The sequence below is a fragment of the Lepidochelys kempii genome, chromosome 2 (assembly GCF_965140265.1).
Source record: "Lepidochelys kempii isolate rLepKem1 chromosome 2, rLepKem1.hap2, whole genome shotgun sequence".
Classification (NCBI taxonomy): Eukaryota; Metazoa; Chordata; order Testudines; family Cheloniidae; genus Lepidochelys; species Lepidochelys kempii.
Window position 1 is genome coordinate 270,403,482 of NC_133257.1, and position 23,643 is coordinate 270,427,124.

Consider the following 23,643-nt stretch of genomic DNA (forward strand, 5'->3'; position numbering starts at 1 on the left):
CTCCTCCAGCAGGGAATCACAGCCCTGCTCTCCCTGCAGAGCTGGCTGGCATGTGCCAAGTCACGGGCAGGTGGGGAGAACGGGCTCAGGTTTATGTAATGACCCGAAACAAGGAACAAATGCAGCCGTGTCTGTAAACACTATCCACCCTCTGACCCCCCTAGGCTGGGCACCTCAGGTCACGGACCGTGGCTGATGCCTTCCCCCGACACAGAGCCCGAAAGGCGGTCCCTCCCCGGCACAGAGGTGGCAGCCCCGATCCCGCAGGGCTCTCCCTGCCCTGACAATGTGCTGCCAAGTCCAACCACATGCAGCCGGAAGCCCAGCGAGACGCTGATCTGGCCCCAAGTAAACCCACCGCAGCAGCAGTACCGTTAGAGGTGGAACCCTGGCGTCCGGGACCCTCGGGGTACGTTCCAGCTCCCACACTCAGCAGACACAGAGACTTCACCCTCCCTCCAGCCCCCCAAGTCAGCACCAGGCTCTCCGGCCTCTGAGCAGCAGGGGGTGCTCTCATCCATGATCCCACCACCCCACAGGACTCAACCCCCTAGCCCAGGCCCAAGGCTGCACTGAGGAGGCAGACAGCGCCCGCCCCTCCCCAGGGCAAACCCCCACTGCGGGGAGAGCAGCTGGGAGCGACAGTGCAGCTGATTCTACTCCCCCTGCCCCACATGGGAGCAGTGTCCCATTACCGCCCCCCTGACCAGCCAGACCCCATCCCGGGGCGGGATTGGAGCCCCAGAGGGGACAGGCCCTGTGTCCCATTCCCGCCCCCCTGACCAGCCACACCCTGGCCTGGGGCGGGATCAGAGCCCCCCAGAGGGGACAGGCCCTGTGTCCCATTCGCCGCCCCCCTGACCAGCCAGACCCCGTCCCGGGGCGGGATTGGAGCCCCAGAGGGGACAGGCCCTGTGTCCCATTCCCCGCCCCCCTGACCAGCCAGACCCCGTCCCGGGGCGGGATTGGAGCCCCAGAGGGGACAGGCCCTGTGTCCCATTCCCCGCCCCCCTGACCAGCCAGACCCCGTCCCGGGGCGGGATTGGAGCCCCAGAGGGGACACGCTGCCAAGGCCTGGCTCAGCTCCCAGACCCAGCTCATCCATTGCTGCCTGGCAGCAGAGGGACCACACTGCCAGCCCCTCCAGTCCGGGAACTGTCTGTACCTTCTCCTCCCGGCCCTGCCCAGCTCCACAGGGCGCATCGCTATCCAGGCAGAGGAAGGTGCCACACAGGGAGATGCCAGGCATGGGTCCCGCTCTGGCCTGGGGGGTGGCGCTGGGGGGGCCTGAGAACTCCTGGAGTAGCTGCAGGAGGGAAGCCAGCATCCTCACGGCCGCCCTGCGTACCACGCTGAGCCCATGGTGCGGCGTCCAGGCTCACCACAAGCTACACGCCTGGGGGGCACCCATGGGGCACCGGGGAGCCACTCCGCTGCCATCCTGCTGCCCCTGTGCAGAACCCGCAGTGGGCAGCTCCTGCCTGCGGGCACCCTGGGGAAGAGGCATGGGCGTCCGTGGGGAGCAAGGACCCAGGCGGGAGAGAGGACGGAGCGAGTGACAGAGCTGCCAGCCAGCAAGGGAGCGAGGGAGACACGCCGAGTGGAGAGAAAATTATTGGGGCGGAAATTTTACCCAGCCTGCCCTGCTCTCACAGCAACAAAGAGCCAGCGGGTGCGTGGGCACCCCTCCCCCGCCCATTAACCCCGAGACAGCGGGGGCTCCTGCCCACATGCAGCCGAGAGCACCCCAGGGTGGCAGGAGCCCCCAGGCAGACAGAGAGTCCCTGTGTGTCGCCTCACCCAGCAGCATGCAGTCCCTCCCTGGCACGTCCCCGGGGCAGCACTCTGGGCTACCCCCAGTCCCCAAGAGGGAGCCAGCCCGCGACCCTGGGACTTTCTGTGGTGCTGGCGAGCAATGGGAGGCCTGTCCTGCCCCTGGGGCAGGGATGGCTCGTGGGGGTGCGAGGACCCCTGGCAGCAGCAGGCAGGGCCGCAGCCCCAGGAACGGGGGTGTCTAGGACAACACTTGTGCAGAGTCTGAGTAAGACCAAGGGGCTGGCAAGATGAGGCAGGGCTCGTGGTGGGGCCAGCGGCGTGGCCGGGCAGGGGCCGGGGAGCTCCCTGGCACGGGTGTGCTTGGATCAGGTGGAGTTGGTGCCATCCCAGCAGCTAACCCGGGGAGGAGAGCACGTGTGTGCAGATGTCAGCACAGGGCGATGAGTGTGCATCCCGGCACCAGCGTGTGGAGCACGTGTTCAGGGAGCCCGAGTGGCAGCATGGGCGTGTGCCCGCCCCAGGGCCCTGGCTGGGCGTGCATGGACGGAGGTCCCGGCGGTGTCAGCAATGGCGTTTCTCGGCGTGTGCGGAGGTGTGTGTGAGCGGAAGGGTGTGTGCCTGTGAGGGGCAGAGCGGGGCACGCAGGTGTCCCTGTGTCAGCATGCGTGAGCCTGGGCACCCGCGTGTGAGCACGTCCCTCCCCCGCTCCTCCCTCACAGCTGGGGAGGGGCAGGCCAGGTCCTCGGACCGAACCCCCCTTCCCCTCCCCCTGCCCTGCACAGCCTGGACTGTGGGCCACTCCCCCTGGGGCTTTCGCCAGCGTCCCCCCTTAAGGGCACAGTGCAGCGCTCCTCTCGCACGCCTGGGGGCGGGGCACGGATCTGCTCTGGGTCAGTGTGCGTCCGGGGCAGCACAGGGCACACGTGTGCGAGTTTGTGCGTGACACAGGTCAGGGGGAGGTTATGGGTGCATGTGACATGACAGGCGTAGGGGAGGAGGTTGTGGGGGCTGTGGAAAGGGGGGCTCAAGCCCATGCAGGGGATGGAGGAGGCAGTGGTCTGCTAGTGGGGTCAGTGGGTCACCCGAGCAAGCTGGGCTGCCCGGCAGCACTGTCCCTTTAAGAGGGAGCTGCTCTCTCTCCCCTCCTGTTCCATTTTTAGCTGGGCTGGGCAGGCGGGTCGGTTGGGGGGGGGCTGCGGGGGAGCAGGGGGCCGGTTACCTAGGAACCAACCCAAGCAGCCGGCTCCTGGCTCTAAAATTAACCTGGGACGCGGCAAATTGGGACAAATCCTGGCTCTGCGCTGGGGACGCCTGGGAAGGCAGGAAGGGGTACCCAGGGGACAACCAGCCCACCCCCTGTGCTAGACCCAGGTCCTGGCTGGGCCCTGGCATTGCCGCATCTCCCAGTCTCTGGCCCCAGCCTCCTGCACAGGGGTGTTGGGCTCTCCCCCAGAGCTGAGGCAGCTGCCTCTGGGGAGGGGCACAGCAGCTCTGCGACACACAATACTGTGGGGCAGGAAGTGAAGGGGAACCTGAACTGTGGCTCCCCACAGGGGGACGGAGGGAGGCCGTGTTGGGGGGCCAAGCTGGGGCATGGAAAAGACACTGACACGGGGAAGAGTTAGGGAGCGTTAACAACCACGAGGGACTGGGACCTTGGCTTTACCTCTGCCCCAGAACCTGCCCCCCACAGCCCAGCGCCCCCTGATGCCGCACTGGGGCCATCCCTGACAGCGGGGAGAGCATGCCCTGAACCCCGCAGCCCAGCGCCCCCTGTACCCACAACACCGTGCCCCCTGACGCCGCACTGGGGCCAGCCCTGACAGAGGGGAGAGTATGCCCTGAACCCCACAGCCCAGCGCCCCCTGTACCCACAACACCGTGCCCCCTGACACCGCACTGGGGCCAGCCCTGACAAGGGAGCGCATCCCTGCGCAGCCCCCCAACCCCGCAGAAGCATCAATGGCTGCCCACCTGCCCTGCCAGCATCTGATCTGGGGTCCCCGGCTGGGGCTGGCGGGTGGCAGAGGAATAAGCCTCAGGCACAGAGGGCTTCCAAGGGCACTGGTCCCTTTGGGGAGGGAAGGAAGGACGGACAGAGGCAGCTGCAGCCAGTTACTGAGCCCTTCAGAGGAGCCCAGCCTGCTCCCAGCGCAGGGGTTGCGCCCCAGTTTCCCCTCAGCTTTGTGCCTTCCCCCCAGCACCAGGCCAGGCTCTCTTCTCTTCAGCCCGTCACTGTGGCGTCTCAGGCTCGACTGTGGGCACCACTACCCCCCGGGCAGGGCAGGCGGGATGTGGGCAGGTGCTGGATCCCCAGTGGGCAGTGCCCCCTCCATCTCCTGGGGCTGAGAATCAGCATCCCCCACGGGGGTGTGGTCTCATTGTAACTCCCCCTGCCCCATCCCCTCAGGTCTGGGTTACTGCACCCCCCCAGCTCCTGCCACCCGCTGCCCACACGGAGAACGGCACCCCCGCCAGCCACTTCCCGCCCCGCCCTCGCACACCAGGGCCTACTGCTGTGAGCTCTGGCCACTCCTCACCCACCCCAGAGCAGGTGACATGGCCTGGACACCTGCCCCAATTCCCACGCTCGTTCCTCTGGCAGCACGGGCCCCGGGGAGCCAGCGCAGCCCCATTGTCTACGGAGGGGGCTGAGCCATGGGTACCTGCGGAGCAGCTTGGGGGCTGCACTCACTTGCACCAGGGACCAGCCCAGCTCCTGGTTGCCCCAGAATCCAGAGGGCTGCACAGAGAGCATCCAGCCCCCCAGCCAGGCCGAGCTCCAGAGCCTCCATTCAGGGCACCTAGGCCAGGGCGGGGAGTGGGCACGGGGCCTCAGGCCAGGCCGGGGAGCTCTGGGGCTGGCAGGGGAGTAGGAGCGAGCTGGCAGCCTCGGCTGGGCAGAGGGGACACTCCTCCTCCAGGATGGGCAGTGCCCAAGTCACTCCTAGTCACTTGGGTGCCCCAGTTCACTTTGGCCACTGCAAGCCAGCCTGCCCTGGTCTATGGGGACTCTGGCAGAGTCACTCAAACACCTCCCTGCCCTTTCCACGGCACCAGCTCCCCAGCCCACTCCGCTGTGCCCCACAGCAACAACCCCTCCCGTTACCCACAGTGATCCTTGACATCACCCCGACACACACACAGACATGGCAACAACCCCTCCCGTTACCCACACTGATCCTTGACATCACCCCGACACACACACAGACATGGCAACAACCACTCCCGTTACCCACAGTGATCCTTGACATCACCCCGACACACACACAGACATAGCAACAACCCCTCCCGTTACCCACAGTGATCCTTGACATCACCCCGACACACACACAGACATAGCAACAACCCCTCCCGTTACCCACAGTGATCCTTGACATCACCCCGACACACACACAGACATGGCAACAACCCCTCCTGATACCCACAGTGATCCTTGGCATCACCCCGACACACACACAGACATGGCAACAACCCCTCCCGATACACACAGTGATCCTTGACATCACCCCGACACACACACAGACACGGCAACAACCCCTCCCGATACACACACTGCTCCTTGACATCACCCCGACACACAAACAGACAGGGCAACACCCCCTCCAGATACACACACTGATCCTTGACATCACCCTGACACACACACAGACACGGCAACAACCCCTCCCGATACATACACTGATCCTTGAATCACCCCGACACACACACAGACACGGCAACAACCCCTCCCGTTACCCACAGTGATCCTTGACATCACCCCGACACACACACAGACAGGGCAACACCCCCTCCAGATACACACACTGATCCTTGACATCACCCCACAGACACACAGACATGGCAACAACCCCTCCCGATACACACACTGATCCTTGACATCACCCCGACACACACACAGACACGGCAACAACCCCTCCCGTTACCCACAGTGATCCTTGACATCACCCCGACACACAAACAGACAGGGCAACACCCCCTCCAGATACACACACTGATCCTTGACATCACCCTGACACACACACAGACACGGCAACAACCCATCCAGATACACACACTGATCCTTGACATCACCCTGACACACACACAGACACGGCAACAACCCCTCCCGATACACACACTGATCCTTGACATCACCCCGACACACACACAGACAGGGCAACACACCCTAACACAACGTACACTTTGCAACAACCCCTCCAGATACACAATGATCCTTGATGTCACCCACATACAGAAACTGCAACACCCCCACCCTCAGATGCATGCAGTGATCCTTGACATCACCCCGACACATATACAGGCCCTGCAACTCCCACTCCCGATAAACACAACAACCCCACGTACACACAGACACCGCAACACCGCTTCCCGATACACACAGCGACCCCACGCGCACACAGACACACACAGCATTCTCAGTCCAGGAGCCACCGCTCACCTGCAGAGGTGCCCAGGAGCAGTGCCAGCACCCAGGCAGGGGAGCCAGGCTTCGGGCTGGGAGCTCTGGGCTTGCGGACATGCCCCTCGCAGAGCCGGTGTAGCACCGTATCACCATTCATGTCCCCGGACCTGCATATACAGACAAGGTCCTGACAGCCAGCCAAGGGCTCCATTTCCTCTCACCCCTTGGCAACCCGTGCTGAGCTCATCCTGCCCACAACAGGGCATTGTATTGACATGAAACTGTATCGGCAGGTGGGTCTCTGGGCCGGCGGCTAGCGCTGTATCACTGATACACACACCTAACAGCCACACTAACACACACGCACAGCACCACCCAACCCTGCTGCCATCAAACACCCGCCGCGGAGCAGCACAGATGAGGTGACCCGAAGCCCATGGCATGTTGGATACCCAACACCCTCCATGCCCCAGCACCCACAGCAATCCAGATACCAACAACCTCTGCGACCCAGATACAGTGAGTAGAACCTCAGAGTTACAAACTGACCCGTTAACCACACACCTCACTTGGCACCAGCAGTTCACAATCAGGCAGCAGCTAAGTGTGAGGAAGTGGGAATGTTCCTGATGTTTTCTCCGAATACTGTGTGTGCCTCAGTTTTCCCTCTGTGTTATTCAAGTGTCTAGGTGGTGGGATAAGGGTGTGTGATCATTGCAGAGACCCCTAGAGGGTAGGTGTGATGCTGACTGCCTGCCAGGCTGACACTGTATCCTGACATCTGATGATCTGGCCCGGTGTTGGAGAACAAAGAGACCAGGTAACCTGTTTTCCCTGAGAAAGAGACAAAGTCCTGAGATGGGGAAGCTGGGTGTGACAGGCCAGGCAGATGGAAGGGGTCAGTCTGGTTTGGGACTCAGGGGAAAAGCCCAGGGCTCTGGATCCGCCCCCCCCCCCCGCCCCGCCAAGATGGACTTGGCTGTAACTTCTGTTCCCTGTGCTGACAAGCTGTTCTACGACTAATAACCTGTCTGTGTCACACGCTGGCTGGGAGTCACAGCTGGCTGCGGAGTGTGGGGCTGGGCCCTTTGGGGCATGTGAGGCTCCCCAGGTGCGGGGAGCTCACGGGGTGAACAGGGGGCTGATCGCTCTGAGGTCAGACCCAGGAGACGCTGAAGCTTGCCATGGTGAGAGTGCGCTCTGAGCGAGTGCGCTCTGACTTCAGGGTGAGCGGTCCCAGAGCACCCAGCTTGGGACCCTGTGACAGACATAAAGAAAAGCACACCCAGTACAGTCTGAAACGTGAACGACTAGAAAGATTTTTTAAGAATTGACAAATGAAGGAAACTGTTTCTGGGCTTGTTTCGTTGAAATGAAGCTGGTTAATGTCATGGAGTCCCCGGGCGATGCTCTGGATCTGCTCCCTACAAAGCCAGGCAGGACTCTGGGGAAGTCGCCTTCCTGTGAGCAGCCTGTCTGCAGGACACACAGCTCACCCGGCTCCCACCTTCCTGGGTCTGACCTCGGAGCATTCAGCCTCCTCTGCCCCTCCGTGCGCTTCCCACAGCGAGTCCGCCCAGGCGGGGTCCTGGGGAAGCCAGAGGGTCCTGCCCCCCAACTCCGCAGTCAGACGGGACTCTCAGCCAGCCAGTAAAACAGAAGGTTTATTAGATGACAGGAACATGGTCTAACACAGAGCTTGTAGATGCAGAGAACAGGACCCCTCAGCTGGGTCCATTTTGGGGGGCAGGGAGCCAGACAACCCTGTCTGCCTTTCACTCCATGTCCCAGCCAGCCCCAAACTGAAACTCCCTCCAGCCCCTCCTCCTCTGAGCTCTGTCCCTTTCCCCGAGCCAGGAGGTCACCTGATTCCTTTTTTCTCCAACTCTTTAGCTCTCACCTTGCAGGGGAGAAGGGCCCAGGCCATCAGTGGCCAGGAAACAGGGTGTCGGCCATTCTCTGTGTCCAGACCCCTGCACACCCCTGCCCTCTAGGGCTCTGCAATGATCATACACCCTTACCCCACGACCTAGATACTTAAGAACTGAGGCACCCCCACACTATTCAGAGGAAACATTAAGAACAGTCCCGCTTTGTCACAGTTAAAAGCAGCATTTCTGTCTACACAGTAAAGCTCCAAAGCTGCGTGAAGTCACCATTCAGCTGGAAACGTTGGAAAGAACCACAACATTGTGTTCAGAGTTCCCAACAACCTCCGTTCGCGAGGTGTTCGCAACGCTGAGGTTCTGCTGTACCCAACACTTCCCAAGACCAGTGCCCGCGGCGACCCACATACCTGATGCCTGCGGCGACCCACATACCGGACACCCGTGGCGACCCACAAATCTGACACGCAGGACGACCCAGATACCCAACGCCCACAGTGACCCACATACCTGACGCTCAGGAAGACCCAGATACCCAACGCCCACAGCAACCCACATACCTGACGCTCAGGACGACCCAGATACCTACTGACCACGGCAGCCCACGTAGCTGATGGCCACGACGACCCAGATACCCGACGCCCGCAGCGACCCACATACTCGACGCCCATGGCGATCAACATACCCATCGCCCGCAGCGACCCACACAGCTGCTGCCCACAGCGACCCAGATGCCCAGCGCCCGCGGCGACCCACACAGCTGATGCCCACGGTGACCCACATACCTGACACCCACTGCGACCCACATAGCTCATGCCCGCAGTGACCCAGATGCCCAGCGCCCATGGTGCCATGGGAGCCCAGCCTCTGCAGAGCCATGATGGCCCAAACCCCAGTGAGACCCAGAAATCCAACACAGACACCCCAAAACGGGTGCTGACCCTACTCCTTAGGTGCTTAGGAACAGCCCAAATGCAGGGATACAAAAAGCCCACGTTACAACAATCTGCTGAGAAAACACCCAGGTCATACGGCACCCAACATCCAATTCCCACATCACCCAAAGCCTGTGTGACACCAACTGCCGGCACGTCACAGCAGCCAATCCCCTCAACTCAGATACCCACCACCCGCAGTGATACCCAGCACCCATGTGACCAAATACCCAACACCCACAATGAGAGCCAGCACCCACAGGCACAGATACCCAACACCCGCAGTGACACCCAGCACCTACGGCCACAGATACCCACCACCCTCAGTGACACCCAGCACCCATGTGACCAAATACCCAACACCCACAATTAGAGCCAGCACCCATGGGCACAGATACCCAACACCCACAGTGACACCCAGCACCCATGTGATCAAATACCCAAAACCCACAATGAGAGAAAGCACCCATGGGCACAGATACCCAACACCCAAAGTGACAGTCAACAACCACGAGAACAGATACCCACCACCCACAGTGACACCCAGCACCTACGTGACCAAATACCCACCACCCACAATGACACCCAGCACCCACGGGCACAGATACCCACCACCCACAGTGACACCCAGCACCCATGTGACCAAATACCCAACACCCACAATGAGAGCCTCCACCCATGGGCACAGATACCCAACACCCATAATGATACCCACCACCCACAGTGACACCCAGCACCCATGTGACCAAATACCCAACACCCACAATGAGAGCCTCCACCCATGGGCACAGATACCCAACACCCATAATGACACCCAGCACCCACGGGCACAGATACCCACCACCCACAGTGACACCCAGCACCCATGTGACCAAATACCCAACACCCACAATGAGAGCCTCCACCCATGGGCACAGATACCCAACACCCATAATGATACCCACCACCCACAGGCACAGATACCCAACACCCCCAGTGACACCCAGCACCTACGTGACCAAATACCCAACACCCACAATGACTGCCAGCACCCACGGGCACAGATACCCCCCACCCACAGTGACACACAACACATGCAGGCATACAAATACCCGCCATCCGCAGAGACACCCACCACCTGCAGGCACACAGATACCCAACACATGTAGTGACACCCAGCACCCATGGGCACACAGACACCCAACGACCGCAAGGTGGAAAAGGGAGCATGGGACCTCCCAATCCCCCATTACATTGCATAGACTCCTTGATGCTGGGACACTGTGCTGCTATGTGTTCCCACTCCGCACACTCATAAGATCTAGATTTGCTTCTACTCACTCCCCTATCACAGGAGTTAGGCGGTTTAGTCCCGGGGTTCCCCCCACTCAGGCCGATCCCTTCCTTCTGGGGTCCCCACTGGTTTTCGTCCCCCCCACCTTCTTCCACCTAGGATTCCCCAGGGGTTTGGCCGCCCAACCTTCCAGGGTTGGGGTCGGGTGCTTGCTTCGAAACGGGCCTTCCTTGGGTAGTCGGGTCAGTTCCCTGGCTGTCATCCGTCCTTCTACCAGCATGATCATCTCGTCGTAGGTGGACGGTTTGTTCTTGCCTACCCATTTGCGGAGATCTGGTGGCAGTCCCCACAGGTAATGGTCCATGACCAGGGTCTCCAAAATCTCCTCCAGCCTGCACACCTTGGGCTGTAACCACTTCCGCGTGAGGTGTATGAGGTCGAATAGCTGGGACCTCGGGGGTTTGTTCTCCTGGTATTTCCTCTCATGGAACCTCTGGGCCCTTACCGCTGCTGTTACCCCTGATCGTCCTAGGATCTCTGCCTTCAGATGGGTATAGTCAGTGGCATCCGTGGCAGGCAAGTCAAAGTAGGCCTTCTGGGCCTCTCCACACAAAAAAGGGGCGAGAATGCTGGCCCACTGCTCCTGGGGCAGGCTGCTCCTGCTCCTGCTCCTTTCAAATGAGAGGCGATATGCCTCTACATCATCTCCTGATGTCATCTTTGGCAGACAACCAGTGGCCTTCAGGGTTCACGTCCCATCAGACCCCCAGGCCTGGGTGGTGAGGATCTTCAGCTGGTCCACCACCTCCCTCAAGAGGGCACAATCTTGGGTCACCTGGCCCATTAATAATTGGTTGGTTTCCTGCTGTAGCTGCATACACCCCTGTTGCGCCATTTCCTGAACCCGGGTGGCCTCCTGCTGGGCACCGTGGCTTGCAGCAGAGTTCGCACCACCTCCTCCATCATGGTACAAAACAAAACCCCAAAACACCAGTGCGCCCTTTTTTTTTTAATCTCTTTCTTCCATCACACTGTGAACGATGATCCCACTTCTAAAACCAGTTCTGGAAAAGTTCCGACCTTCTCTCAGTGGGTCCCATGCTTCCAGGCGGATTCTGCCAGCCTCAGAGACTCACTGTGACCTTCCATGTAACCCTTCTTCCTCTGGGGTGAAGGTCACAGCCTACTGAGCCATTTTCATCATAAGCCAGCAAGGGAGGTGGGAAGAAGCAACCCTCCTTTGCACAGTCTCTGTTGCTTCACAGTCTCTGTGATTCATCGGGGGGCGGGGGGGAGGAAAAGGGGGAGCCCAGGCCCACCCTCTACTCCGGGTTCTAGCTCAGGGACCCTAATAGCAGCAACCCTTGGTAGGTTTCAGAGTAACAGCCGTGTTAGTCTGTATTCGCAAAAAGAAAAGGAGGACTTGTGGCACCTTAGAGACTAACCAATTTATTTGAGCATGAGCTTTCGTGAGCTACAGCTCATTTCATCGGATGCATTCAGAACCATCAGCTACACAAGTGACCCACTGAGAGAAGGCAGACACACCTTGGGACTCAGCCAGGTGTGCAGGGCCCTGCCTATGGACAGAACTCTGAGGTGTTTCCAGGCCAAGGGATGGGCAGCTTGTCCTTGGGACAAAGAAAGCAGAGACCACATGGCAAGAGACTATAAACAGCTGCTGCAGCTCCTCCATCTGGTCTTCAATCCTGCTTCCGACCTCTGGAGGGACTTGGCTACAAATGGAAGCTCTGAACAAAGGACTCAATGACCCATCCCAGCTGGGGATGTTCTCCAGAGACTTGATTTGAACCCGCCGTTTATTCCATCACTGCTACAAGCCTGAACCAAGAACTTTGCCATGACTGTATGTCATTGATTCCATTGAACCCATTCTAGCTCTCATTTCTATCTTTTTCTTTTTATGAATAAACCTTTAGATTTTAGATTCTAAAGGATTGGCGACAGGGTGATTTGTGGGTAAGATCTGACTTGTGTATTGACCGGGGTCTGGGGCTTGGTCCTTTGGGATCGAGAGAACCTTTCTTCTTTTACTGGGGGATTGGTTTTCATAATCATCTGTCCCCATAACGAGTGGCACTGGTGGTGATACTGGGAAAATAGGGTGTCTAAGGGAATCGCTTGTGTGACTTGTGATTAGCCAGTGGGGTGAGACCAAAGTCCTCTCTGTCTGGCTGGTTGGGTTTGCCTTGGTGAGCATAGAAACCCCAGCCTTGGGCCGTAACTGCCCTGCTTTAAGCAGTTTGTCCTGAATTGGCACTCTCCATTGGGTCCTGCCAGAACCAGCATCGCCCCCACCTGACTAACTGGGAGGCTTTTTACTAGTTTCAGCCAACCCCAGATTGGCTTCAGGTGCCCCAATCAACCTAGCTGTCTTCACTGCTTTCTGGAAGACTCTTAGTTGGACCCAGGTGTCTTAATTGACCTGAAGCAACTGCCATTTGCTTACCCTGGTAACAGGGATTTATTTAGCCTGGGGCTAATATATAGGGTGACCAGATGTCCCGATTTTATAGGGACAGTCCCAAATTTGGGGTATATTTCTTATATAGGCTCCTATTAGCCCCCACTCCCTTCCTGATTTTTCACACTTGCTGTCTGGTCACCCTACTACTATGTCTGTCTCCAACCTTTTCCCGATAGCCATCTGACCTTGCCCCGTCACATAACGCAGCACCCACAGAGACACCCAGCACTCACGGGCACAAAGATACCCAAAACCCACAGAGACACCCAGCACCCATGAGCACACAGATACCCAACACCCATGGTGACACCCAGCACCCATGGGCAAAGAGACACCCAATACCTGCAGTGAGACCCAGACCCACGGGCACACAGGTACTCAGCACCCGCAGGGACACTCAGCACCTGCGGGCGCACAGATACTCAACACCTGCTGTGACAGCCAGAACCCCCAAGCACAGACACCCAGCACCCCAGTGACACCCAGCACCCAGGGGCACACAGACGCCCACCACCAACGGCCGGGGCAGCCAGCACTCACAGAGACACTGTAACCCATGGTTACACCAGTACCGAACACCACTGACCACACAACACCTGCTGGGACACAGATTTTGAAATGTGAACCCAGCAACCCCCCCAAGTCACGGCCAGGCCATTCCCTTGACACACGCCATCCCCAGCACCAGGAGGACGCAGTGACGTCCAGCCACCTCTAACACCAAAACCCTGCTCCCTGGCAACCCCACCCCTACGGGGGGCAGTGGGAAGGGGAGGTCAGGGGGTGCCGGGCTCTGCCGGGGGAGGGGAGCAGGACTTGGGGGGGCAGTGGGGAGAGGCAGTCAGGGGTTGCCGGGCTTTGCAGGGGGAGGGGTGCAGGGCTTTGGGGGGCAGCAGGGATGGGCAGTCAGGGGATACCGGGCTCAGGAGGGGGAGGGGTGCAGAGCTTGGGGTATCAGGGGGTGCTGGGCTCTGCAGGGGGAGGGGAGCAGGCCTTGGGGGGCAGTTGGGAGGAGCAGTCAGGGGGTGCAGGGTTCAGCAGGGGGTGGGGAGCAGGGCTTGAGGGGGCATTGTGGAGGGGTAGTCAGGGGGTGCAGGGTTCAGCAGGGGGTGGGGAGCAGGGCTTGAGGGGGCAGTGTGGAGGGGTAGTCAGGGGGTGCCAGGCTCTGCAGGGGGAGGGGAGCAGGGTGTGGGGGGGCAGTTGGGAGGAGCGGTCAGGGGTGCAGGGCTCTGCAGGGGGAGGGGTACAGGGCTTGGGGGGCAATTGGGAGGAGCGGTCGGGGGTGCAGGGCTTTGCAGGGGGAGGGGAGCAGGGCTGGGAGGGCACTGTGGGGGGGCGCTCTGGGGTATAAAACGCTCCTGTCTGCTATGTGCTAAAGCCAATGCCACTCAGTCCAGCCTGCTGTAAATCTAGATCAAGCCATCTGGGGTAGGATGTGGGGGAGGGGAGGATGTTTGTCCCCCCTCAGAGAACCCCTGTCGCCATGGCAGCTCCATCCCCGGAGCTTCATGGGGCCCACCAGCCCAGCCCTGCTAGCCCCACACTGCTGGTCCCCAGGGCCGGGGTGCTGGCCCTCCACTGGCCCAAGCCCCCAGCCCCCAGCCCTGCCCTCCTGTCCCTCAGCCCCTTCCCTACGCCCCAGCCGCCATCCCGTCCCCATGCCTCTACTCCATTCCCCAGCTCCTGCCTGCCCCGTCCCCATGCCCCTACCCCGTGCCCCAGCCTGTCCTGTCCCCGGGCTCCTGCCCTGTGCCCCAGCCCCTGCCCCGTCCTTGTGCCCCAGTCCCTGCCTGTCCTGTCCCCTGCCCCAGCTTCACCATGCCCCTCCCCCATTCCCCAGTCCCTGCCTACCCCGTCCCCATGCCCCTGCCCCGTCCTCATGCCACCTTGCCTACCTCCTGTGCCACCAGACTGGAGATGCGGACGGCGCGGCACACCCGGACGTGCTTGTGGTCGCCCTCGGGCTGCGTGCCACTGTCCTTCCTGCCCTGGGACATGGCAGGTGCTGGGGGCTCTCAGATCTGGGCCCCCCACATCGTGTGCTCACACCCCCATTCCCCTCCATGTCCCATCCTGCTGCCAGCACCCGACCACATGCCAGGTCCTGAGCCGGGGCAGCCTGGAGCTCCAAGCAGCGCGGCTGGGTTCTCTGCTCACACTGACAGATGGAAGAACAGCACTGGCCTGCCCGCCCCTGTGCCCACCCACGGGGAGGGGCCTGCCCTGCCCCCCCGCCCTCCCCCTCTGCATTGGGGCTTGCGCTTTCCCATCCCCTGCCTTCCCCCTGGCTCACCGGCTGCTGGCTGCCCCTCCCCACCAGGCCTGTCACAGCATCTGAGCCCCCACCCCAAGTTCTCCTGCTGATGGGAAACTGAGGCACTGAGAAGGGATGGGCCTCACCCCAGGTCACCCAACAAGGCAAAGAATGAGCTGCCAAGAGGACCCAGGAGTCCAGATTCCCAGTCACCCCACCTCCTCCTGTGCCATCATTCACCCTGGTCTCCTCCCAGAGCTGAACCCAGGCATCCTGACTCCCAGCCCCCAATCCTGTTCTAACCATCAGACCCTACTCCCCGCCCCCCAAGCTGGGGATGGAACCCAGGCATCCTGACTCCCAGCCCCCCAACCCCTGCTCTAACCACTAGACCCTACTCCCACCCCCCGACCCGAGCTGGGGATGGAACCCAGGCATCCTGCCTCCATTGTAGCCCTCATGGGGAGGGGGTGAGTGCCCTGGGATGCCCAGAAGACCCCGCCCCAGCCCTGACCATTGCTGACGCTGCTGACTCACCCTGCGCCGGTGCCAGGAGCAGGCAGCTCACAGTGTCCCTGGCAGCCGGCAGCGAGTGCGGGGGCAGGCGGGAGAGCCCAGCCGAGGAACACGCCGCGCATCCCTAATGGCCAGAGAGCCCCCTGCCAGGCGCCGTCACCCATCACTGCCCCCACGGCGGCACCCATATGCTGGCACAGGCCTTGGGCCTCCCCGCAGACCACACCCGCCCCGCAGGGCCAGTGTTTGGAGTGGGTCCCCACGGGCACCCTGTGGTTGGGGACATTCTCCCATCCCCATGCTCCCGTGTAACCAGCCCCCTGCCTCACCCCAGGGGCCAGATCTCAGCACTGGGGGGGAGCCCTGTGTAACCAGCCCCCCGTCCCAGGGGGTGGTGAATGCTCTGGATCCCCAGTGCCCACCCACATGCCTCAGCCCCTCCCCAGCTGCTGGTGGGCTCTGGTGGACACCCCGGCGGCATGCCGGGAGCCAGGCCGGTGCCACGCAGCTCTCCGTGGTCACTCCGTGCCCTAGCCCACCAGAGGGGCCGTGGCTAGACACACATGGAGTGAGCCCAGCTGTAGGCGCAAGGGGATCCCAGCCCACCCACTGCTGCCCCCCCGTAGCAGAGCGGGCATCCCTGGGTCCAGCCCAGGCCAGCACCCTCCCCTGTGTGCCAGGCCCGGTGGCTAGTCCGAGAGCACGGTGACCTTGAGCGAGTGCTGCAGGCAGAGGGAGGCGGACGGAGGGCTGGATTCACGGCTCTGTCTGGGAGCCCCGTGCCCACACCCCACCCGCCCGCCCGCCCTGCTCCCTGTGCCGGGAGTTAGAGCTGCTGCAAAGCCGCTCGCGGCGTCCTCTCAACAACGTCCCCGCCCTGCACACGGCACCGTCTGCTCCGCATGGGCTTTGCCGTGCTCCACACCCGGCTCCCCCCGCCCTGCCTGGCACCCAGCTCCCTGCCTGGCATCTGGCTCCCTCTGCCCTGCCCGGCACCCAGCTCCCTCTGCCCTGCCTGGCTCCCCCCACCCTGCCTGCCATCTGGCTCCCTCTGCCCTGCCCGGCACCCGGCACCCGGCTCCCTCTGCCCTGCCTGGCTCCCCCCACCCTGCCTGGCATCTGGCTCCCTCGGCCCTGCCCGGCGCCCGGCTCCCTCTGCCCTGCCTGGCTCCCCCCACCCTGCCTGCCATCTGGCTCCCTCTGCCCTGCCCGGCACCCGGCTCCCTCTGCCCTGCCTGGCTCCCCCCACCCTGCCTGGAATCTGGCTCCCTCGGCCCTGCCCGGCGCCCGGCTCCCTCTGCCCTGCCTGGCTCCCCCCACCCTGCCTGCCATCTGGCTCCCTCTGCCCTGCCCGGCACCCGGCTCCCTCTGCCCTGCCTGGCACCCGGCTCCCCCCGCCCTGCCTGGCACCCAGCTCCCTGCCTGGCATCTGGATCCCTCTGCCCTGCCCAGCACCCGGCTCCACCCACCCTGCCCGGCACCCGGCTCCACCCACCCTGCCCGGCACCCATCTCCCCAGGCCACCTCCACCCTGCCCCACGTGCTGCCCACTGCTGCCCTAGACCTTGCTCCCGGCTGCCGCCTTCTGCTCCCCCAGGCCTGGCCTGGCCGCTGCCCGCTGCTCCCAGTATGTGAGGCTCCCTGTGCCATGTCTCTGGATGACTGCCCAGCTCTGCCAGGCCCCTGGCTGGCCTGAAGCACGTCCCAGGCTGCAGCATGCGAGCCCCTACCACTGAAATGCAACCACACCAGGCCATGCTGTGCCTCCTGCAGCCCAGTGCTGCGTCCCGAGATGGGCATGGCCAAGCCACACAAGCCCAGTCACCCCACGGTGCCCATAACTGTTCTTGCCCTACCCGGTGCAATGGCTGGCGCCTGGCGGTGAGCGCCAGCGAGAGGGGGAGGGGATTACCGGGCCGCCAGCAGCAGCGCAGGGATTAATGTCACTGCCAAGGCCCTGGGGCTGCTTCGCTCCTTAGCAGCTGGAGGGGAAGGAGCCCATGTGGTGCGGGGGGAGGGGTTGAGGGTGCTGGGGGGGGCCTGCCCGGCATAGCCCTGTGGGGAGCATGCCCTCCCCTGGAGCGCCAGGGCAGGCTGCGAGAGCCCACTGCCCAAGGGCACTGCTGGGAACACTGGGGTCCCCACGGGCGCATACAGGGCCCTGCCGCAGCGCCCCGGTGCCTAGGGGCTCGCCACCTTCCCCAGAGGCACCTGGCCCTGGCTGTGCCCAGGAGCAGGGCTAGCTCTGGGGGGGTCCTCATGTGGGGGCATGTGCAGACACGTGTGTGGCTGCGTGTGACGCCAGGCGTGTGGGAGCACACGTGTCTGTTGCTGTGTCGCTCAGCGTGTGCACACGCATGTTGGGGCATGCTGGCCCCTCCATGCCCCTCTCCGGGGGCTCCCCCCCCGCGCTGTCCATGCTCCCTCCCTGAGGAGCCGTGTGCCAGCCCGATGGGCGGCAGGTGCAGTCATAGCTTCTCCCCGACGCCCCACGCGGCCTCGGCCCACAGCGCCTGCCGCACCCACAACGCTTCCTTCCTTCGCCAGGGTTTTAACGGTAAAACCAGGCCAACGGTTTGCCCCCCAGAGGACGAGACACACACAGAGCCCCTGTCTGCCCGCAGTCCACAGGGAACCACGCTGGGGCCAGCACTGACTGCCACCTGAGAGCGCCCCCCCAGGGCCCCCACCCCGCTCCCCGTGGCCCAACGCCCCCTGCCGAGCCCCTGCACCGCTCCCTGCAGCCCCCGCCCCCTGCCGAGCCCCCGCCCCGCTCCCCAGCACCCCCTGCCGAGCCCCTGCCCCGCTTCCTGCAGCCCCCGCCCCCTGCCGAGCCCCCGCCCCGCTTCCTGCAGCCCCCGCCCCCTGCCGAGCCCCCATCCCGCTCCCTGCAGCCCAGCGCCCCCTGCCGAGCCCCCATCCCGCTCCCTGCAGCCCCCGCCCCCTGCCGAGCCCCCGCCCCGCTTCCTGCAGCCCAGCGCCCCCAGCTGAGCCCCCGCACCGCTCCCCGCAGCCCAGCGCCCCCTGCCGATCCCCCGCCCCACTCCCCAGCACCCCCTGCTGAGCCCCCATCCCGCTCCCTGCAGCCCCCGCCCCCTGCCGAGCCCCCGCCCCACTCCCTGCGGCCCAGCGCCCCCTAGTGCTGTCTTGGGGCATTGCGGCCAGCATTGACTCAGCCCCTGGCCCGCGGTCCACTGCATCTGCATCTCTTTGGGTCGCTGCCCAGGCCTGGCTCAGCCAAGGCCTGAGGAGGTGGCTGCAGACACTGCTCTGGCTCCCAGCCACACACACCTGCCCTTGCAGCTCTGCCCCAGGGCCCAGCCACCTCCCCCTCCCAAACCGAGGCACCCCTCCCCCCACCAGACGCAGCCCCCTGTCCCCAGGTCGAGCACTCAGCAGCCCCCTCTCACACCCCATGGGCTCTGTATTCTGGAAGGCAGAGGAGGTCGCCATCGCCCAACCCACAGCCCCGTGCCCAGCCCCAAACTGGAACGGCTGAGCTGGGGGGTCGCTGGGAGGTCTTCGTGACCCCACAGGCCTGTGCATCACACCCTGGATCCCAGCCCCAGGGCAGGCAGGGGATGTGCATGGAACTTGCTGAGCACCAGGCAAACCGAGTCTGAGCCCAGTCCCCTGGCATACCCTGCCCAGCCAGGCCCCAGGGAGGCCATTCGGCTCCCCGGCTGTCCTCTGCCAGGCACCTCGCTGCCCTGTTCCTCCAGCAGAGCAGCCGCTGCTATGGGCCCATGCCAGCCCTGGGCAGGCACAGCACAGCAGCACATCACCCGAGCTAGAGACGGGAGCCAGCCCTCGGGCAGCCGCATATCACGAGGCAAATGCCCCACTGGGAGCCCGCCGGGCAGCCTCCTGCACTGCCCCAGCACCCACTGGCTTGGCAGTCCCTGCCCCCCAGCCTCCCGGCAAGGCTGCTGTGTGGAGGCCAGCCCAGCTAGCGTAAGCCTGTCCCACCGTGTGCCCCAGAACTCAGCCCCACTCAGCCTGCCATCACAGCCGCCCCCGGCAGGGCCCCAGTGGGCCTCACCGCTCTCCCCGCTCCCGGCAGGAAGCACCCCCAGTGGGCCTCACCTGGGTGACCTTCTCGGTGACGTTGTGCGTCCGGTCCTTCAGCTTGGTGGGCGCGATGATCTCCCGCTCGCTGGACGGCGACGTCAGGAAGGCCTCGGCCTTGAAGTCCACGAAGTTGAGTGTGATCTGCGGGATCCTGCTGATGGTGCGGTAGCGCATCAGGTCTGAGTCGGAGGTGGAGTTCAGCAGGCTGCTGCGCAGGTTGTTCATGGCCCCTGAGGACAAGAGGACGCGACGGTCGGGGGCAGCCTGGCACACAGGGCCCAGCTCCTCTGCACAAGGCAGCAGATCTGGGAACGGCCTGAGAAACAAGGAGACACTGGCATAGACGGGCCCCATGCCAGTGTCCCAGCGCTCAGTCTTGGCAGGACTACCCCGTGCCAGCTCCCCTGGGTCTCGGTGTGGGCGGGACTGACCCCGTGCCAGCTCCCCTGGGGCTCGGTGTGGGCGGGACTGACCCCGTGCCAGTGTCCCAGGGCTCGGTGTGGGCGGGACTGACCCCGTGCCAGCTCCCCTGGGGCTTGGTGTGGGCGGGACTGACCCCGTGCCAGCTCCCCTGGGGCTCGGTGTAGGCGGGACTGACCCCATGCCAGTGTCCCAGGGCTCGGTGTGGGCGGGACTGACCCCGTGCCAGTGTCCCAGGGCTCGGTGTGGGCGGGACTGACACCGTGCCAGTGTCCCAGGGCTCGGTGTGGGCGGGACTGACACCGTGCCAGTGTCCCAGGGCTCGGTGTGGGCGGGACTGACCCCGTGCCAGCTCCCCTGGGGCTCGGTGTGGGCAGGACTGACACCGTGCCAGTGTCCCAGGGCTCGGTGTGGGCGGGACTGACACCGTGCCAGTGTCCCAGGGCTCGGTGTGGGCGGGACTGACACCATGCCAGCTCCCCTGGGGCTCGGTGTGGGCGGGACTGACCCCATGCCAGTGTCCCAGGGCTCGGTGTGGGCGGGACTGACCCTGTGCCAACTCCCCTGGGGCTCGGTGTGAGCAGAACAGGCCCTGTGCTGGCACCCCAGGGCTGGGTGTGGGCAAGACAGACCCGTACTGGTGCCTTGGGGCTGGGTGTGGGCAGGACAGACCCGTACCAGCGCCCCGGGGCTGGATCTTGGCAGGACTGACCCCGTGCTGGAGCCCCAGGGCTGGATGTGCAGCTGAGGGGCAAGAGGCAGGCTGTGGGGGCTGGGCTGGGCTCTGGATGGGGAGCTGTGCCAGTGGACATGTGCTGAGTAGCTGTCAAGCTTTTCCCGTTGGGGTCTGGGGGCTATAGCCCTGCTCCCCGGGGGCCAGGGTCCTGGCGGAGGGAGACGGGGAGGCCCCTCCCCATGGGAGTCCATCTGTCCCCAGCCAGTTAATAGCATGGTCCCCAACGCGATAACGGGGCAGGGGCTGAACAGGTAACTGCTGTCCCTGCTATACTCCTCCGGATAGAAGAGTGTAAAAATATTCCTCAGGTGTACAGGAGGGAAATCAGGAAGGTCAGATCACACCTGGAGTTTGTGAAGAAGAAGGGACTGTTCTTAATGTTACCTCTGAATACTGTGTGGGTGCCTCAGTTTCCCCTCTGCAGTTCTTAAGTCCCTAGGGGGTGGGGTAAGGGTGTATGATCATTGCAGAGCTCTAGAGGGCAGGTGTGTGCAGGGGTCTGGACACAGAGAATGGCCGACACCCTGTTTCCTGGCAGCTGATGGCCTGGCCCTTCCCCCCTGCCAGGTGAGAGCTAAAGGGTTGGAGAACAAAGGAATCAGGTGACCTCCCCGCCCGGAAAGGGACAAAGCCCAGAGGAGGATGGGCTGGAGGGAGTTTCAGTTTGGGGCTGGCTGGGGACATGGAGCTAAACAATCCCAGTTCCCTCAGCCTCTCCTCATAAGTCATAGAATCATAGAATCATAGAATATCAGGGTTGGAAGGGACCTCAGGAGGTCATCTAGTCCAACCCCCTGCTCCAAGCAGGACCAATTCCCAGTTAAATCATCCCAGCCAGGGCTTTGTCAAGCCTGACCTTAAAAACCTCTAAGGAAGGAGATTCTACCACCTCCCTAGGTAACGCATTCCAAGTGTTTCACCACCCTCTTAGTGAAAAAGTTTTTCCTAATATCCAACCTAAACCTCCCCCACTGCAACTTGAGACCATTACTCCTCGTTCTGTCATCTGCTACCATTGAGAACAGTCTAGAGCCATCCTCTTTGGAACCCCCTTTCAGGTAGTTGAAAGCAGCTATCAAATCCCCCCTCATTCTTCTCTTCTGCAGGCTAAACAATCCCAGCTCCCTCAGCCTCTCCTCATAACTCATGTGTTCCAGACCCCTAATCATTTTTGTTGCCCTTCGCTGGACTCTCTCCCATTTATCCACATCCTTCTTGAAGTGTGGGGCCCAAAACTGGACACAGTACTCCAGATGAGGCCTCACCAATGTCGAATAGAGGGGAACGATCACGTCCCTCGATCTGCTCGCTATGCCCCTACTTATACATCCCAAAATGCCATTGGCCTTCTTGGCAACAAGGGCACACTGCTGACTCATATCCAGCTTCTCGTCCACTGTCACCCCTAGGTCCTTTTCCGCAGAACTGCTACCTAGCCATTCGGTCCCTAGTCTGTAGCGGTGCATTGGGTTCTTCCGTCCTAAGTGCAGGACCCTGCACTTATCCTTATTGAACCTCATCAGATATCTTTTGGCCCAATCCTCCAATTGGTCTAGGTCCTTCTGTATCCTATCCCTCCCCTCCAGCGTATCTACCACTCCTCCCAGTTTAGTATCATCCGCAAATTTGCTGAGAGTGCAATCCACACCATCCTCCAGATCATTTATGAAGATATTGAACAAAACCGGCCCCAGGACCGACCCTTGGGGCACTCCACTTGATACCGGCTGCCAACTAGACATGGAGCCATTGATCACTACCCGTTGAGCCCGACAATCTAGCCAGCTTTCTACCCACCTTATAGTGCATTCATCCAGCCCATACTTCCTTAACTTGCTGATAAGAATACTGTGGGAGACTGTGTCAAAAACTTTGCTAAAGTCAAGAAACAATACTTCCCCAGAGTCCTGCCTGGCTTCAAAGGGAGCAGGTCCAGAGCATCGACCGGGGACTCCATGACAGAGTTGCAGCTCACAAGAGATGTCAAGAGTAACAAGAAGGGTTTCTTCAGGTATGTTGGCAACAAGAAGAAAGTCAAGGAAAGTGTGGGCCCCTTACTGAATGAGGGAGGCAACCTAGTGACAGAGGATGTGGAAAAAGCTAATGTACTCAATGCTTTTTTTGCCTCTGTCTTCACGAACAAGGTCAGTTCCCAGACTACTGCACTGGGCAGCACAGCACGGGGAGGATGTGACCAGCCCTCTGTGGAGAAAGAAGTGGTTCAGGACTACTTAGAAAAGCTGGACGTGCACAAGTCCATGGGGCCGGATGCGTTGCATCCGAGAGTGCTAAAGGAGTTGGCGGATGTGATTGTAGAGCCGTTGGCTATTATCTTTGAAAACTCATGGCGATCGGGGGAAGTCCCGAACGACTGGAAAAAGGCTAATGGAGTGCCCATCTTTCAAAAAGGGAAGAAGGAGGATCTGGGGAACTACAGGCCAGTCAGCCTCACCTCAGTCCCTGGAAAAATCATGGAGCAGGTCTCAAAGAATCAATTGTGAAGCACTTAGAGGAGAGGAAAGTGATCAGGAACAGTCAGCATGGATTCACCAAGGGCAAGTCATGCCTGACTAATCTAATTGCCTTCTATGACGAGATAACTGGTTCTGTGGATGAAGGGAAAGCAGTGGACGTGTTATTCCTTGACTTTAGCAAAGCTTTTGACACAGTCTCCCACAGTATTCTTCCCAGCAAGTTAAAGAAGTATGGGCTGGATGAATGGACTAAAGGTGGATAGAAAGTTGGCTAGATTGTCAGGCTTGTCACGGAGCCACCAGGGGGATGCTCTGGAACTACTCCATACGAAGCCAGTCAGGACTCTGGGGGAGCCAGCTCTGGGAACAGACTGTCTTCAGGGCAAGAAGCTCACACGGCTTCCACCTT

The 23,643-nt window shown here is 61.8% G+C and overlaps 1 protein-coding gene across 6 annotated transcripts in view; it reads right to left on the reverse strand.

The window, feature by feature from the left end:
• KCNH2 (potassium voltage-gated channel subfamily H member 2) overlaps nt 1–23,643 on the reverse strand; it is a 106,997-nt gene that overhangs the window by 35,734 nt on the left and 47,620 nt on the right. For all 6 annotated transcript variants that reach the window (XM_073334956.1, XM_073334955.1, XM_073334954.1 and 3 more), the window contains one exon: nt 19,620–19,834. In XM_073334956.1, coding sequence (XP_073191057.1) covers nt 19,620–19,834 — 215 coding nt within the window. The remainder of the gene's footprint in view (nt 1–19,619; nt 19,835–23,643) is intronic.